Source organism: Vulpes vulpes, chromosome 14 (assembly GCF_048418805.1).
Source record: "Vulpes vulpes isolate BD-2025 chromosome 14, VulVul3, whole genome shotgun sequence".
NCBI lineage: Eukaryota > Metazoa > Chordata > Mammalia > Carnivora > Canidae > Vulpes > Vulpes vulpes.
In genome coordinates, this window is record NC_132793.1 from 41,870,827 (window position 1) to 41,889,666 (window position 18,840).

The following is an 18,840-nucleotide window of genomic DNA, read 5'->3' on the forward strand; positions in this document are numbered from 1 at the left end:
GGACTTAGCTTGATGTTATAATTTGGATTACTCTTCAACAGATATTCTTCTTACTTTTCCTCTATGGATAGAGTTGGGGTTGGCCATATGACTTGCTTTGGCCAGTAGAATTCTAGTGGACAAGATGCAAGACGCCTTAAGTGTTGTTCTGTGGCTTGACTTGGGTTTTGAGCTGCAGTATTTAAATCACAAGAAGAGCATGCCTTTGGTATGCTGCACTTCAGCCTGAGCTTCAGAAAAAATACACACATGGAGAAGATCTAAACTAACCCACAGGCTGAAGTCAAGCTGAGCCAACCTATAGCCTGAAGGAGAGCCATTCTGGCCAAGCCCAGCCAAGATCAGCCAACTCACAGGCAGCTGTGACATAAGAATAAATTACTTATTTTAAGCCATGAAGTTTAGAATGATTTGTCATACAGAATTATAGTGGCAATAGTTGACTATCTAATGTACCACTATGCTATGCTTTATGTACCACTGTATAGTTCAGGTAACCAGTAGAGCTTAAGAGAGATGAGATGCATGGGGGAGATAAGTGCTTAGTTTAGAATATTATCATTGAACATTAGCCTTAAACAGAATCTTAGACACAATCAGTCTAAGCAAATACTCTCTACTCCCCATTTACATTGAGACCCTGAGGATGAAGCAACTTACCTCAGCTCATGACTAACCTCAAAGGCAGCACTGAATGAAAGAATTTTCACTTCCAGCCTCACAATCTTCCCACAATACCACCAGATCCTCTCTATAGAATTTAGACACTAATTCATAGTCTACTTCAATATCTCGCTCTTCTCACATTGGTAATTCCGGTTCTGTCCTCCCCTGGCATTCTTCTAAGGACTATCTTACAGCAAAATACAGAACATGAGAAAACCTGACCATATTGGACATTTGCAAAGGTTTTCACTACTAAAGGAGGGAGGAAATGCCAATTTATCTATTCTGTGCTCTTTGATGTGGTAGAGTGCCTTTGCCCAAGACTGCTTCCATTTTCCCGGCAGGCTATATTCCTGAAGCCTGAGTCTAATTTGGCAGGTTTTTTTTTTTTTTCAACATCTATGCTAATAATTGTTTTAGAGAACACATTCCTATTCCTGTGTTATTCGAATGTGTTCTATCAGAGGCATTATAAAAATCTCTATGGCAAAATGATTTGAGACCTTATAGATTGCTTACCCCAGAAGTCACAAACTCAGATGGATTTATGGGCTAAATCAGGAATGTAAGGCACATGAATCAAGAGGCTGGGGGAGGACTCTGGCAAAGTTACCAGTTCAGGCCCTATTACCTTGTGAGGGAGGGGGTCTTGGAGAATCATAGCTACTAATTGTGACCATGTTGCCAAATCTTTGATTATTGCAAAAGAAGGAACATTTTGGAATTTTTTTAATGCAAAATTATCCATTTTTAAAGGATGTGGACTATTCTTTAACATGTGATCCATATAAAGCATGCTTATGAACTGAATGACACTAGCACAAACTAATGCATCATGGAATGTGCTATTAGAAATTAAGAATACTAAAAAAAAAAAAGAAATTAAGAATACTATATTCTAGTCCAGTATGAATTTAAATGTCCTGGTTATGGAATTTTAAAGAAGAAGATAAGTCTATAAAAGCTACTAGGTATTGTTTTTAGTAGCTGGTTCTAGAAATACATTTCTAAGGTGTACTTTTTGGCTCACTCTCTCTAGTGTTATAAGATAAAATGGATATTGTATGATAAATTTCCTAAAAATAGACTATGCCATGTCTAAAACCAAGAAAGCACAGAATATTTTCACAAGGCATAGGAAATGAGATATCTAAGAGCCCAGTCATCAATTTAGAGCTATTCTTCCAGCATATTAAATAACATTATACATCAATTTCTCTATTTGGATGAGGTCATCCAAATCAATACTAAATAGTGTATAATTACCCAGAGAAGTAGGTCTAAGAGAGCACTTTCTAGAATCCAGAGTTTCATTGCAATAGCAGAATTAGCCTTAAAAAAATAGTGCATACATTTTAATGTTTGAACTTTTATTTTACTCATAAATTTTTATCTTTTTTAAAAGATTTTATTTATTCATAGAGACAGAGAGAGAGGGGCAGAGACATAGGCAGAGGGAGAAGCAGGCTCCATGCAGGGAGCCTGCAGTGGGACTCCATCCTGGGTCTCCAGGATCACACACCCAGGCGGCGCTAAACCGCTGCACCCCTAGGGCTGCCCAAATTTTTATCTTCTTAAATTCAGTTTATATTTGTTAACAAGTCATGTACTTTGTTCTGTCTACATTACTTCTATATTATTTGAGGAATCAAAAAAAAAAAAAAACAACCCTTATCTCCCTGTTAAAGATAATTTCCATAATCTTTCAAAAGTGAAGAGAGGAAGATTTTTTTTTTTATTAATTTTTATTGGTGTTCAATTTACCAACATACAGAAAAACACCCAGTTCTCATCCCGTCAAGTGTCCACCTCAGTGCCCATCACCCATTCCCCTCCAACACCCGCCCTCCTCCCCTTCCACCACCCCTAGCTCGTTTCCCCGAGTTAGGAGTCTTTATGTTCTGTCTCCCTTCCTGATATTTCCCAACATTTCTTTTCCCTTCCTTTATATTCCCTTTCACTATTATTCATATTCCCCAAATGAATGAGAACATAAACTGTTTTTCCTTCTCCGATTGACTTATTTCACTCAGCATAATACCCTCCAGTTCCATCCACGTTGAAGCAAATGGTGGGTATTTGTCGTTTCTAATGGCTGAGTAATATTCCATTGTATACATAAACCACATCTTCTTTATCCATTCATCTTTCGATGGACACCGAGGCTCCTTCCACAGTTTGGCTATTGTGGCCATTGCTGATAGAAACATCGGGGTGCAGGTGTCCCGACGTTTCATTGCATCTGAATCTTTGGGGTAAATCCCCAACAGTGCAATTGCTGGGTCGTAGGGCAGGTCTATTTTTAACTCTTTGAGGAACCTCCACACAGATTTCCAGAGTGGCTGCACCAGTTCACATTCCCACCAACAGTGTAAGAGGGTTCCCTTTAAGAGAGGAAGATTTACTGTATTTTTTTAAGACCATGAGAAAGAAAAGAGAAATAACACAAGAGAATTCATGAGTAGGTAATCACTTTCTACAGACAATAACCAATGTTCCAATAAGCTCTGAGAAATTGCTAATTAATTTTCCAAGTGAGCAAACATTATTTTGTAGCCCTGTAGACCTAAAGAGGAATCTAAAGATAGTGAATAGAAATGTGTTCCTAATTTTCAAAAGAAGATTAAAAGGGTTATTGGTCTTCATTGTTTAGCTACTTCGATTCCTATCAAAATAATAGAACCTGAATTAACATACACATTTTTTTTTTACCATCTTGGAAAATAGGGAAGCAATGAGTAGCTTTTATTTATAAATAGTAGATTAGTTTGAATAAATCTGATGGTTTGTTGATGAAATTAAAAATGAAGACAACCCCAAAACTCTAAATTCAATGCCTTGATGATAATAAAATACTTGATAAAGCCCCATTAGTCCTCCCCGCTATATTAAGATAACTTTAGGTAACTAAAGTCAGCTGAGACTTTGCAACAGAAGGAAAAAACAGAGATAAGTCATTTAAGGAAAAGGTATAAGCTAATAAAAGCTATAGAAATTTTATGACAGACTAAGTAAATCCCAACAATTTAGAAGGAGTAGATATACACTAAGGAATGAATTAAAATTTTCCAAAACCCTGAATCTTGAGTTACAGCAAATATGAAGATGTAGATAAATATCACAGGGAAATGAGGTGAGAGCTGGGGAAAATATTATCTGGAAAAAATGTTGAATTCAAAATTTGGCAGAAACCTGTACATTGATAACAATACTTCAGAAAGCCTGAGTATGGGCTGGGGTGAAAGGAACAGGGAGAGCAGGGTCATTATTTCAAGAATCTACTTGAAAGGATTGGTAATACAGTATGATTGTAAAGAATTGTGGTACCTAGTGAAATTATTTTTATTTTATTTTTACTGCACCTAAAATGCTCAGGATGAATACAACAACAATGACAAAACCCAACCTGATTTTTAAGAAGGCTGTATTTTAAATTGCACCTCCTATTGTGCATGTCTCTTCCCCTTGAAGCTATACCCCACCCACCTGAAATCAATAGAAATAGAAGATATTTTTCCTAATGGACCAAAGAATATTCAAAGAACCAGCAGCTCCTCCTAGTGCTGCCTCTAACTTTCTCTCTCCTCCCCAGTGATTGGTTTTGCTTGACCTGGAAACTCCCTGAGCCCAAAGTTCTCCCTGGAAGTATATCTGAATGGCAGGGTCCCAATCATAGCTCAGGTGGTTTGGGTTCTTTTAATCACACATAGGTCTGTTGATTTATTGTTATGAATCCATGTAACGGGACTATTCTGGTGTTTGCAGGACAATGTCTTCAAAGAGACTCTGGGGGTTACGTAGCACATTTGAACTGAAACCAAACTTATGTTTTTTTTCTAAAGATACAACTGTATCTTAAATAGTAAGAATCTCAACATACTGATGGTTTTCATGTCTGTTCCTGAGTGTCAGCCAGTTTGTGTTAGTTATTCTTTCCTCAAATCCACAAAATTAGTAATATAAGAGACTATTGGTGTGGGGGTTTATATGGGCACCATAGTGTAATAAAAAAGTATGACTCTCCTTAACGCCTCTCAAGGTATTGATGATCCTTTCTATATCATAGTCTACTTTGGCAACTCTTTGGAATTACAGTTGGGCTCTTGGACCTGGGTGGGGGGGTCTCTAACCCAACTGTTTTCTTTGACAGATAAGGTGATAGAGGCTTTGAGGGATATAATTGTTTAGCCCAAGTGGCATAGCCAGTGACAGTAGAGCCTGCAATAGAGTTCTTGTCAACTGGATTCCATTTCAGTCCTTGAAACATTCTGCTACCATTTTCTTTCCTTTTTTTTTTTTTTAAGATTTTATTTATTTATTCATGAGAGACACAGAGAGACAGAGAGGCAGAGACACAGGCAGAGGGAGAAGCAGGCTCCATCCAGGGATCCCATTTTCTTTCCCGTTCATCTTTTTGCTCCAAAGTTACTGTTGATATTAAAAAAAAAAAAAAAGTTTAGAAATAGTTACCTTACAGAAGCTATATGTGTGTGTGTGTGTGTGTGTGTGTGTGTGAATGCACCTGGACGTGTATTTGTATTTCAAGCAACAATTCAATGTATCCACATATTTCCTCCACTTGGGTGCATTATTATGTACTTAAACATTTGCATCACAAAAAAATTTCCATTTTCATTTGCTATGCTGTTCTGACAATATTATGATGAACTATATTCTATGTAAACCACTCAAAATGTCTTATTTTAATCAGCCATCCAGGCTTTATTTAGCTTGTACCCAATTTTACATGGTTTTAATTATTGAAAATTCAAATACATAAGATTCAACATTTACTAGCATTTCATCTTTGGAATTTATTTAGGAAATAAAGTATTGCTTTGTGGTTTCAGAAAAAAATTAATAAATATCTCTGAATAGATGGTAATTTCATGTTCATTTTCAGAGAGATTTAGCTACATTAGCAGCGCTATTTCCCAACACCCATAATCTTCTAAATTGACTTATTTGATGCTCTTCACATCTATTTTTCTTAAGACTTAGATTTTTATCTCTGTTGCTGCTTTTGAAATGCTCTCCATGATTGTGAATCCATCTAATGTAATTTTCACATTTGGTGCCATTTTTCTCAAATGACAATACAGGGCAGGAAGAATCACTTGGCATTTCTTCATACCAGCCTAGCACTTAGATTCAAAATATGGATGAAATATAAGGGAAAGAGGGTAAGGAAGAACTGAAGGTTTTTTAGTAAAAAAATCCTTGTGGTTAAATCAAACAGACTATGAGACGTAATCTGTGAAGTAGGATAGGTGATAAAAAAAAAAAAATCTTAGGAGAAATGAGCCTCTGAGCAGTAAGGAACTGAGGAACTCAGAGAAGCTCTGTTCCCTTTTATTAATACTTGCTCAGAAACCTTGTCTCCACTTTGGCCCCTTTTATCTTTAGTCTATGAACTAGCACCTTCTCAGCATCTCACTTACCATTTTTAAAAGGAATTCAAGTACTGATACTACCAAGAATAATAATTGAATACAGATTTCTTAAGCTTTAATCAAAATTTTCAATAATGTCTGCATTTTTATTTGGCAATGTTTGAAATGACTCTGGGAAGAGCGGACTATGCCAGAAAGGAGAATCTGCTCTGAAGACCATGTGTCCCATAGTGTTGTATTCATTTTTACCAATATTGCTTTTCTTGTTTAGATTTTGACTTCGTGCTAAAACGAAATGAGGAAAATCTGTTGATAATAAAATGCATGTGTGTGTGTAAAATATGTCAACATTATTCTCTCCACCACCCCCCCCCCCTTTTCTTTCTCCCTGTCTACCTTTCTCTGTCTCTGTCTCTCTTTCTGGTTGTACTGCATACACTTAATTAAGCCTCTAAGATAAAGGTCTCTTACCTCTTATCCAAGTAAAGCAGGATTTTGAACTTTGGAGCTAAACGATAATGAGGATCAGTGTGCATAGTCTGTAATTCAACAATATTTGAGTTGCTTTAAAACAATCTCCCTGATTTGTTGGCAGACATCGCGCCCCTGCTTCCTCTCACTGGGGCAGGAAGAAGTCAGTGTAAGCCCTTAGGAGGCTGCGAGCGCACGTTTCTTAACTGGATAATTCAGTTGACCCGCTGCCACTTGGCCTGAATTCTCCCCAGTTGAAAATGTCCAACTGGAGTCTTGGCCCAGCGCCTAGGATCGGTGGCTGCACCTTCCCACACGCACACCCTCGCTGTCCTTCTGCAACCGGACGTCCCCAGGTCTAAGATTGCACCTGCAGGCGTCGCCGCCCCCCGCCCCGGCCCCGGCCCCGCCCCCACCCCCCGGCCCCCGCCCCCGGCCCCGGCCGCGCCTCTCCCGAAGGCGGTCTCTGCGGGGCAGCCCAGACTCTGGGAGGAGTCTCCTCGCATCACAGTAGCTGGTGGGAGGGAGCCTGACACCCGCTAGGCTTCCCGGCCGCTTAGTTCCAGACGAGCCGGAGCCTGCAAGGATATACACGCGCACACACAGGCACGCATCGCCCGTGGGCCCCCAGGGAGGGCTGCTCTCCCCACCTCCTCCCTGCCGCGAAGGGGAGTCAGCCGCCCCCGGGATTTGTCCAAAGTGGCGAGAGGAGGGCTCATATTTGCTTTGTTATTGAGAGAAAAAGAGGCGAGCATGCCTGGGGGGGGGGACACAGCTGTTTTGCAGCGGGAAGCAGGCGGGGGGGGGCCGTGCCCCGGCTCCCCTCGGGCCCGAGAGCGGCACTCGCCGTAGTTCCCCTCCCGAGCCTCACGGCTCCCACAAACAATGACATCACTCCGGCGCCGCCGGCCCGACCGCAGCTGGGGGGATTTTCCTGGGAGCAAGGCGGGCCCGGCGCAGAGGTGGGGGAGCTCTCCAGGGTTCTGAGAGGGGCGGGGGCGCGGGCGGGCGGCGCGGCGCTCGGCGCCCCCCGTCGGCGGAGGCGGAGCGGCCGGGACGGGGGCGGGCGGGGGCGGGGCGGGGGCGGGGTGGGGGCGGGCCCGGGGCGGCCGGGGGCGGGGCCCGCCGCATCCCCGGTCCCTATTGGCTGCCGGCGGGCGCACGTCACCCGGGCTGGCGCTCTCCTCCGGCCCCAGGGGAATTGGAGCCGAGGAGGAGCTGAAAATGCAGATTTAGCCTCGAGCACAGACCTACACTCGCTCTTTCTCTCGGATACACACAGCTCCCACATTCGCACCTCCGCCAGCGAGCCTGACTCCACCGCCTCCCGCCAGCCAGATGCTGGAGGAGCACACACATTGATTTGCTGCTTTCCCAGCTCCTAATCAGTCTCTTTCCCAATACAAAGATCTAAAACAAACAAGCAAGCAAATAAACAAAAAACTACACATATTTTGTTATTTGCACCTCTCCCCCGAGCCCCCGGGTCCGCCAGCCTGCGCGCCTCCTAGCACCACTTTCCACTCCCAGAGAAAGATGAACGGTGGCTGTGTGTCTCAGTGGAAGGCGGCCGCCGGGCTCCTCTTCTGTGCCGTGGTGTTTGCATCTGCCGAGAGACCGGTCTTCACGAATCATTTTCTTGTGGAGTTGCATCAAGGAGGAGAGGAAGAAGCTCGCCAAGTTGCAGCAGAGCACGGCTTTGGAGTCCGAAAGGTAAGATCTCCCTTGCATTTCGCATGTTGTTTCAAAACGGGGGCAGCCCTGCGCAATCTCATTGCAGATTTGCAAGTTTTCTCTCTCATGCGATGCAGATAGCCTGCCGTGGGCTCTTTAACACGACATTGCCTCCGGTGATCTTTCACGGGTTATGTAATTAAAATGTCCTTCAAATTGTACCAGTGAGGTCATAAAAATAATTTATTGCTCTTTGACTTGGTGGTGAAAACAAGATAACACCTTTCTAACAATGCCTTGCGCCCGGGCTGCTGTCCGAGGTACCAAGTTCTCAAGGCTGCGTGGGGATGGAGGAATGAAGCGCTGAACATCTGGGCTTGACGTTCGCAGTCTTTGCCAGGGATGTATCCCCTGCCCCCATCTCCTGGAGAAAGAGTAGTTTCCGACGGACAAGGCTAAAAGCTGGAACATCGCAATTCACCTCCGTGCTTTTCGGACCCCGCGCTAGGAGGACTTCCCTCCCAGTGACTTCAGTCCTTGCTCTTTTCCAGGAACAACAGCTTCTTGGCTCCAGGACACTTGGAAGACATGAACTGGGTTTTCTTTTCAAAATTGGGGTGGAACTCCTCTCCCTCGCCCCGGCCCACGAGCGCCCGCCCCCGAAGCGCACTCCTAGTTAGCTCTCTGATTCTCAATTCACAGCTGTGGAAGCTGGAAAGGCAAAATTTGGGAGGAGTTCCCTATGGAGAAGTCGGGGTGTCCCCATGATGTGTGGGCGGCCAGCATGGCTTTCCCACGATGGTGCGGGGATCCCCCATTCCAAGAAGTTGTCAGAGTTCAGCTGTTTGGGCAGCTAGATAGGGCTCCCCACCTAGGACGCCTTGGAACTCCACTGGCGACTCTAGGGTATCCATTCTGGGAGAGCGGCGGAGAGGAGAGTGCTCGGTGGGGGGTGGGGGGGTGGGGGGGGTGCGTGGCTTACCTACTTTTCCTCCTTGAGAAATATCTTGTCAGAAATCTCAAGTATCCTTATGGGACCTAGTGAGGGGTGGGGTGGAGTGAGGGTGCAAGGAGAAACCGGGCGATGGGAGCCTGGAGGACGTAGGGATATGATTCGGCAATCAGACGGCTGGTGGAGGTCTGTGGGATTCGGGCCCTCCTCCCTCCTCCACCCAGGACAGAGGCTGGAGAAGAGCAGTGGGCGCTTTCGTTTGTTGCTTTTGCCTCTCAAGGGCAGCGCGAACTAGGTCTCCTATCAATTCCTCTGTCCCGACTTCCCACGCCTCCCGCCGCCCTCCCAGCCGCCGCCAGGGCTCCCTCGCTTGCAGCCAACTCTCCCTCCTCAGTAGGGCGTTGGCAGCCGCTATTATATTGCGACCCCAGGTGGGTTTCAGAGCGAGTAAGTCAGAGGTCTGGGAGGAGGCGCCCGCCGGGTCTACCAGTGGCGCGCGGGCGGGTCTTGCAGAAGGGAACTTGTTGCTCCCGGGAAGCGTGGGTGGAGCAGGGGAGAGAAGATGCCAGCCGAGGGAGAAGCCCGTTGTCATTCTCGCCCAGAGTCTGGGCTGTTTCAAGAGTACCAGCAACACAGTAAACAAGCAGACCCTCCTTCGTTCCCACCACATCCCCCTAACTTGGCAAGGTTCAGAACCTAGGAGCCAAAAATATAACAGTGATTGTAACAGTGATTATTATTACTTGACGACAGTAGGGCACCCTTATGTACAGGGGTCCTTACATACATTCTTATTTAATATTCTCTCTTTTTTAAGATTTTATTTATTTATGCATGAGAGATTCACAGAGAGAGAGAGAGAGGCAGAGACACAAGCAGAAAGGGAGAAGCAGGCTCCACGCAAGGTGCCCGATGTGGGACTCGAGCCTGAGACTACAGGATCGATCACGCCCTGGAGAAGGCAGGTGCTTGACCCCTGAGCCACCCAGGTGTCCCTTATTTAATATTCTCAACAACTCTGGGGAAAATACTATTATTATTACTATTATTATTAAGCACATAGTACTGATAAGGAAATTGGGGCCCAAGGTGAAAAACAACCAAATCTGGATTTAAACCCAGATCTTTCAGAGATAAACTCACACTCTACCTCTTAGTACATACCAAACAGGCTAAGTGCTCTGCAGGATGTGTTGGGCTTTGAGGTATGCTGAAAAAGGATGTAGCATTAGGCTCTTTAGTTTTTGAGTGTAAAAGGACTGCAGTTAATGCAGAAATCCCATTCCTCTCTTTCCATACCATGCACCTTCTCATAGTGTAGGCAGACATTGCTATATCCTCTTTGCTTATCCTTTGGAAAATATGCCCTTTAGGATCTTAGCAACTTAAGCAAATCCAGGTGTAGCTAAGACAGATAATGCTTAACTTATTAGTTCTCCAAGAAAGTCACTCCTTTTGTATAGAGGTAAACAGCTTGATGGGGGAATTTATAGCTTTGATGGTGGACTTTGAGAAGGGAAGTATAGGGACAATTTCATCATAAATGAATCTGGATAATCTTGATATACTTAACATAAAATCTGAGGGAAATCATACTTAGGGTAAAATCAGATACCTGAGCCTCTTTCACCACCACTGCTTCTTCAAGAGGAGCCCACTGGTTTTGAATCAGCCTCAAACACGTAATTTCTATGTAAGAACATGAGCTTTTGCCTTGCCACCTCTCCTCACCTCTCCATAACCTCTCAAAAGTAGTGTCTCTTATGATTTTTGTTCTGATACATATTTAAGTAAAAATCTATGGCAGAATACTTCTGGCTGTTGAATCTTTGCCTGATGCCACACCTGTGGAGAATAAACCCTCTTTTCCTTTCTTGGGTTCATATCCCACCCATCTTTCTGAGCTCCAAACCTTCCCTGATGCTAAGGACCACAATGTGCTTTCCCTTCTCCAAATTCCTGTGGGATGAAAAAGCAAAGCCTACGCAATATGAGCTAGTACACTCCATCTTTTATCCTCTAGTCATTTCATACATGTAAGTAAATATGAGTGTAAGTATCATCTGTCCACTTGAAAGGTAAATATTCAAAGGTGGTATCCTGTATTTCCGGTTTCCTCACCAAAGCCAGCCTGTTACTGGGTTTGCCAGCCTGTAAAGAAATACCCTCAGTTTTATCTGTTCCTCTAGGTTTCCCAAACACTGTCTTATCTTGTTTCCATCATGTCATACTGTATTTTGTTACTTTTTTTTTTCATCTTAAACCTGTAATACTTCCTTCTCCTTCCTCTCTCTAACACCTAGTATATATTCCAACTCCCTACTCCTCCATTCTTTCCAATGCTCTCAGGTCAGACACTAAAGATCCTTGGTGATTATTTATTCATCCAAAAGAAGGATCAGCTATGTACACTAGGGGAACTTGTTATTTTACTGAATTATCTCATCTAATATCACAAACCTGTGCGGTACAAATTGTTGCCACCAGCCCTAGTTCTCAAATGAAAAACTTAAAGCTCCAAGCGGTTAAACTTATATCTAAAAAGCGAAAAAAAAAAAAACTCAGATTTAAAACTGAGTTTGTGGAAAATAATTTGTTATCCTACCAAACTGCCTCCAGGAAGTCTTCTCTGACAATCAAGAACTCTGCTCTTGGGGCACCATTTTAGAGTTCTGATGTTTTTCCTTTCTTTCTTTTTACTTTTTTCTGTAGCCAACACCTATTTGGTATTATAGTCATATGTGTGCCTAAGTCATTAACTAATATGTATGAGTATGTACTTCTTCAGGTAGCTAATGAATCTTCCAAGAAAAGAAACAATATATCATGGCTTCCTACAGCCCCATATTTAACACACTACCCGGCATATGAGATATTAAATGAATATTTATTATTTTGTCAAATTCTTGCAAGGCCATGACCAAAAAATTGCATTTCCTCCCTGAAGTGGAGTAAAACAACTACAACTTTACTGTCAGAAAGGTATGTGGAGGCTACAGTTTTTCTATTTTATCATGATCTGGCCCAAAGACATATGTTCATCAAAAAAGACATATATGTCCAGGAGAGTTTACAATAACATCAGAGGTGTTATTCCAAAGAGTGCCTTAAAAATTCCCAATACACTACTAATTTTAAGTCCCTTGAGGGAAAAAAAAAAAAAAAACACAGAAAGTACTTATTAAAGCAATGTGTTGAAGTTTGGCCAAAAATCAAGTAAGAATTAAGGTAAAAATCCGAACAACTGACAATTAAGCGTATTTGTTTTACTGCATTAGATTTTGTTTTTTATCCATGAAGCACTAAGGCTAGGAAAATCATGTGATGACTTTTATATGTGTGATTATTAAATTTTTTTAAATCTAGTAATAATTGTGCTGCTATATAATGAAAGAATAAATTTCTTTTAATTTTATTTGAATTTCTAATTTTAATTTTACCTGAATTTAATTTTAAAATTAAATTTCTTTTAATTTTATTGAAGTATATTTTAGGAAAGAACACAGCTTAATAAACTTTCACAACATGGGCACACATGTATAACTAGCATCTAAATCAAGAAATAAAATATTATCCACATCTCATAGGATTCCCCCCTTGCTCATTTGGGTAGTTTTTGGTTTTAGGCTATCATGAATATTGCTTCTGTGGATATTGTAGTGTATGTACTTTACTGATAACATGTATGCCTCTCTGTTGGAAATATCCCTAGGAGTAGAATAGTTGAGTCAAAAGGCATACATACATTCAACTTTAGGAAACTGTATCAGTTTTCTATTGCTGAGCAAATTACTGCAGATTTTGTGGCCTAAAACCACAAAAATTCATTATTTCATAGTTTTCATGGATAAGGGTCTAGCATATTTTAGTTGGGTCTTCTGGTCAAGGGCTCACAGGTTGAAATCAAGATATTGGCCAGCTATGTCCTCATCTAGAGGCACCAAGGGGAACTCTGTTTCTAAGCACATTCAGGTTTTTAGAAGAATTCAGCTCCTTGTGGTTGTAGATCTGGAGTCTTCATTTTTTGCTAGCTCTACTCTCAGCTCCTTATGACCTTGTGAATGACCCCTTCCATAAACCTAAGATATTCACCCTTCTTTCAGGAAAGACTAAGTACCTGTTTAGGTTAGCCTGATTAATTCAGGCCCACCCAGGATAATTCTCTTTTAATTCAGGTAAGCTGATTTGAGACCTTAACTACATTGATTCACCTCTGCCATATAGTGTAATCTAATCATAGGAATGAAATCCATCATCATCTTTACAATCCTGCCCCCACTCTCAAGGGGAGGGGATTATACAGGCATATACACAATTGTCCCCTGCAATAGACAACCCGGAAGCATATGAGGGTTCTGATTACTCCACATTCTCACCAACATTTTGATTTTTTTATACCTGTATCCTTTTACTTATTTTGGTGGCTACGTAATGGCAATGGTATCTCATTGTGATTTTAATTTGCATTTCCCTGATGATCGTTGAAACTGAATACCTCTTCATATGCCTATTCGGGTTCAGGAATCCCATTATACATTATTTGTTCAGGTCTTTTGCCCTGAAAAGGTTTTTGGGGGGGTCTTTTGGGGTTTTTTTGGGATTATCTGTCTTAATTTTTGTTTGTAGGGGTTCTTTGGCTATTATGGATAGGAATGTTTTGTCAGATATATTTATTTTGAATATTTATTTTTAATCTTTTAATGGTGTCTTAATGTTCCAACAATATTTTTTTAAAGATTTATTTTTACTTATTTATGATAGATAGAGAGAGAGAGAGAGAAGAGAGAGACAGGCAGAGACACAGGCAGAGGGAGAAGCAGGCTCCATGCCGGGAGCCCGACGCGGGCCTCGATCCCCGGTCTCCAGGATCGCGCCCTGGGCCAAAGGCAGGCGCAAAACCGCTGAGCCACCCAGGGATCCCCCATGTTCGAACAATATTGAATCCAGATTCTATAATTTCACTCTGTTTCATCATGCATCAGTTGTCAGTCCAAAGAAGTAGTCCCCTACTCTCTGTGTCATACTTCTCCACATCAAAATTAACATGGTTTAGAGGGAGAAACATAGATTTGATACTAAGAATTTCCAAAAGGATTTTTATCTAAGAAAGCCTTAAGTTTTTCTGAAACTCCAAGACCTACTACTATGGTAGGCAAAAGTAAATAGCCCAGAGCTCTACTTCCCGAACATGAATGCCATGAATTCCCTTTGGCCCCAACTGAATGCAGTATGCCCTAGTCAAGTCCAAGTTCACCCCTCAAGCCTTCTCTGATTGACCTAGATAAGAACATTCTCTAGCTCTTTGGGACTTCCACTGCATTTAATCTTTTCCTTTTTCTTGGTACCAGTCACATTTGTCACAGCACTTACTATATCCAGTGCCCCTCTTGTGACTGAAGAAAGCCAGGAGCCACATTCAAAGGTAAAAAGTGATGGGTTTTAGAATTAGACACTACTGGAAACTTTTGTTGAAATCTCTCAGAGGCACATGTTTATTTGAAATGGTTAATAAAATATGGTGGTTGTGGAAAATAAATAATATAGTGCATGTAAGGTTCTGGACTCAGTATCAAGTGCATAGAATAAAAAACCCTATTATTACTACTAGTAATAATAATAATAAGGTGATGGCCCAGCTACAGTTTTTTTTACTCAAGAAGGCAGTTGTAAGTTGTACTTTCTCAGAATTGATAACTGATCAAGTGAGAAATAAACACTCAGCCCAATGGGAATCCATCCATGATTTGGCCCATGAGAGGGCCTGGCTCAAATAACTCATAATGAATTTAATTCATTATAGACCATAGTAATTATCTCAACCAATCATACTGGCTTCCTTAGAAAATTTGATTCACTAGTTGCTATAGAAAGGAGAATGAGGTCTAGTCGCCATGAAAGAGCCTATCCAGGTCATGGGAGATGCAGAAATCTTAACTGAGTTCCTAATAATTTCCAGTTCTATTTCCCAGCAAAAGACATCTGTGACAGAAGGTCAAAGCTAATCACCAAACTATTTTCCTCTTCTCTGTGGGCCACAGCAAGACCACATTTCCCAGCCAGCCTTGCAGATAAGTATGACCATGTGATGATTCCAGCCAATGTAATGTTAGCAGAAGTGATGTGCACTTCTTCCTTGCTTGATGCATAAAAGCTCCCCACAGGTTGATTCTCTGCTTTCTTTTCTCTTTTGAGGCTTGATGTGATTGAGAACAGTAACTTTGGAAGCTAAATGCCAAAGATGGTGGAGTTGCAAGATAAAAGGACCCCATGTCCCTGATTCTTGATTTAGAAGAACTTTATGAGTGAGAAATTGAACTGCGATTACCTTATGGCACTGAGGTTTGATACTTTATCTTTAGAACAACCATCATTATCCAAACCAATATGCCGTTGATAAATATCCCTTTTCTTAAGTTGCTGGAGTGACCCTCTAATCCTTACAACCAAAACAAACCAGATCACAAGAACAACAATTTTTAAAAGGCTTATGAAAGCTCCTATATTTTCATCTCATAATGTAAGCCAATTTTTCAGGTCTTTGTGATTTTTCTTCTCCAGGAAGAATATAAAATCCATTAAACACTCTTTGTCCCACTAGCAACCAATATGCCCTACTCATAATAGGTTCTCATTATATGCTTCTTGACTGATAAATAAACTTGAATTACAAGGTGACTGGCCATTAGCTCAGAGAAAAGGCACTTGAAGAACTAGTTTTCAAAAAATTACCTCTGTAGCATCCACTTATTTATGGGCAGCAATTTAGCTAGAAAATATAAGAGGTAGCAAGCAGCAAGTCAATGACTGGCAGACTCCTGTGTTTCCCTAAAATTCCAACTTAGAAATTATTGGTAATAGAATAGATTAGTTCTTTGAGCAGAAAAAAAATAAGACCTACAGTTAAAACTTGATCAAAATACAAAAGAAGGAGAAAAATTACACCTCTTTTTCTCAAATGAATGAATATCTAAAATTCAATGTCTCTTTCAAAGGATCTTATTCGCTGTAGATCATAATGTTATAGCACTTCAGGGAGTGATGCTATAGTTAAGTTTGCAATAATTATATATTTGACTGTAACTGCTCAAAGAAGTCAGGTTTTAAAAATAAAACATGAAACCTGAAGTTCATACTTTTTCCACCCACTAGAGCAGTGGCTTCAGTCTACATTTAAACTCAGATTCATCATTTCCAAAAGAAACCTTGAATTGAATTTGTGGATTATTATTTGAGATTCAATAATCACAGGACAGTTCAAAAGCAGAAGTTTTAGTTTCATCTTCTATACATTATATATGTATACACATATATATGTATGCATGTACAGTGTATCATAGTTCAAGTCTATTAACTGACTAAATTCCACTAATCATCAGGGAATCAAGTAATTACATTTGAATGAACACTTCTACTCTAAATTTCCATGGTTCCATATTAGTGAATGGCTTCTACATGAGGTATATATATATAAAGCAATAAACTCTCTTGACAAATTGTTTTTGTCTCTAAAACAATTTGACCATGACTTTTTGGAGAATGTTGTGATGTACTGAGCTCCTCTGATGAGAATAATTGAATATAGCAAACTCTTAGACTGAAAGTCAAACGTGGACACAAACTCTTAATTTTCTGACACAAATGAAATAGACTCAACAATGTTACAGGATGTTGATAGTTTCTCCATTGAAAAGTGGACAATAACATGAAAACCGTAGGACCCTAGGGTTGCTTTTTATTTATAACTTTAAATTTGACACTGACTCATGAACATCTAATTCTTCAGAATTTTCCTAGATAGATTCACTTAATACTCACTTTGTATCGAAGTAGAAAGAGTTCAAAGAGAGATGAGAGACATAGAGAACCATTTATATGGAGACATCAAGAACAGGATGATAACAACTCAGATTTAAAACATGTGCCAAGTGTAGTAATGGCATTAGAAAAAACTTGTTTTGACTTGGGATACTTGACTTTCACTGTTTTAATAGTAGCTGAGGATAAAAACATTGGCAGTCTTGCTTTCTGTGTAAATGTGATGCCTGATAAACTAAGCCTACAATGAGTAGTTATTGAATGAATGATCTAATTTATGTTGCTATCAGATTTCTTAGATAATTGAGCGTCTTTCCTCTTGAGATTTAAACAAACAAGCAAACAATTCTTTGACTGGGGGGATGGAGAATGTCTCCACAGTATTCTTAGGCATTGCAGCCCTTGTGAGTGCCATGAGTGGGAATCATCAAATTAATAAGCTGACATAAAAATCCCTAAGCATACAAAAAATATAATAATTAAATTATTTTTGTCAAAATTACACATTCTTATTTTTAAAAATATCAAGTAGTATTTTAAAAAAAACACTGGAAGAACGGTTTTGTTTTTGTTTTTTTATTGCCTCAAATCTCATTACTCAGAAATAACCATTACCAGCACTTGGTAAATTTTATTGCAGATATTTCTGTAAGAATATATAGAAAGAGAAGAAAGGAAGTTAGATAAATTATTTTTAGGACTGAAATTATTATTGTTCACATTATTTTAAATTTTACACTATTAATTTATTACAGAATTTAACAGAATGAAAAGGACTGAAAAAAATGATGACATTGTTAAGCTTCAGACAAATTAGTCACAGAGATGTTGTTTCATAATAAGTCTCTAAAACTAAAAAAAAAAATTATTGTGATAGTATTGAGTGAGGCGTTTGTGATTATTTTACACATAAATGGAAGATAGATAGATAATATATATTTAATGGCATGTTTAATTATTTCATTACATATTTCAACATTAGTGAATCTGGTGAAGTCCATGCTTAGTAAAGTGGGGATATTAGCTTCCCAACACTTCCTATTGAGTCCTCCATTCCCACACTGTAATGTTCATTAGATGCATCATTATTTTTGCATCAAGTTACAAATAAATATTTACCTTCTGAACATAACCATGATTTGCAGTATTGCTTGTATTTATTCTACATTAAAATTGTTTGATTTCATCACAAATCCTTTCACCAGAACTTTTAAACTCCCAAATTCTTCATTTTTCTTCATCCTTTGATTAGCTAGGTTTTATTGAAAAAGTGAAAGGATTACCCTGAGCAGGAGAAGGGAAATCTCTCTCTGAGCTAAAAGAGAGGAATGGGCAGATGAAGTTCAGTGTGTAGGTCACAGAGAAGAATATGGGGAGAATACCCACTAAGGAGTCACAATTATTTCAAATGTGAAGGAGTCAAAGTCAGCACTTCCAGTGAGAGAAGGGGTAATGCAGTGGGGGCTTCAAGGGAAATAACATTTTACACTCTATTAATGGGAAGGGAGGGGATGCTAACAAAGGACAAATGATTACTTCTGGGCAGTACTGAGGGGCCAAGTGGAAGAGAATGGATTTATAGTAGCACCAAGTGAGGCATTTTCTTAAACAGCACTCAAATGGGAATAGTAGAGTTGGGAAAGAGAGAAGTGGAGTTTTCAAAAAATGGAACATCAATAAACTAGAAGAGAAGGTAAATTAGGATTAATAGTGAGAGAACCAAAAGATCGAAAGCTGTGGTTAGTGACTGGGATATTGAAGCTCCAGGCTCTGAGTCCTATGCACTTCCAGATAATGGAAACACCCACGGAAATTAGTTACCGAAGTCAAAAAGAGGTGAGAGTGTTCAAGGAACTGAACATCAAATGC

At 40.4% G+C, this 18,840-nt stretch overlaps 1 protein-coding gene across 1 annotated transcript in view; it reads left to right on the forward strand.

Annotated features, from left to right (window-relative positions):
* Positions 1-7,632: 7,632 nt before the first annotated feature.
* Positions 7,633-18,840, forward strand: part of PCSK2 (proprotein convertase subtilisin/kexin type 2) — a 250,780-nt gene continuing 239,572 nt past the window's right edge. Inside the window, exon 1 of the mRNA XM_026002379.2 lies at positions 7,633-8,243. Within this exon, the coding sequence (XP_025858164.1) occupies positions 8,067-8,243 (177 nt within the window). The 5' untranslated portion in view covers positions 7,633-8,066. The remainder of the gene's footprint in view (positions 8,244-18,840) is intronic.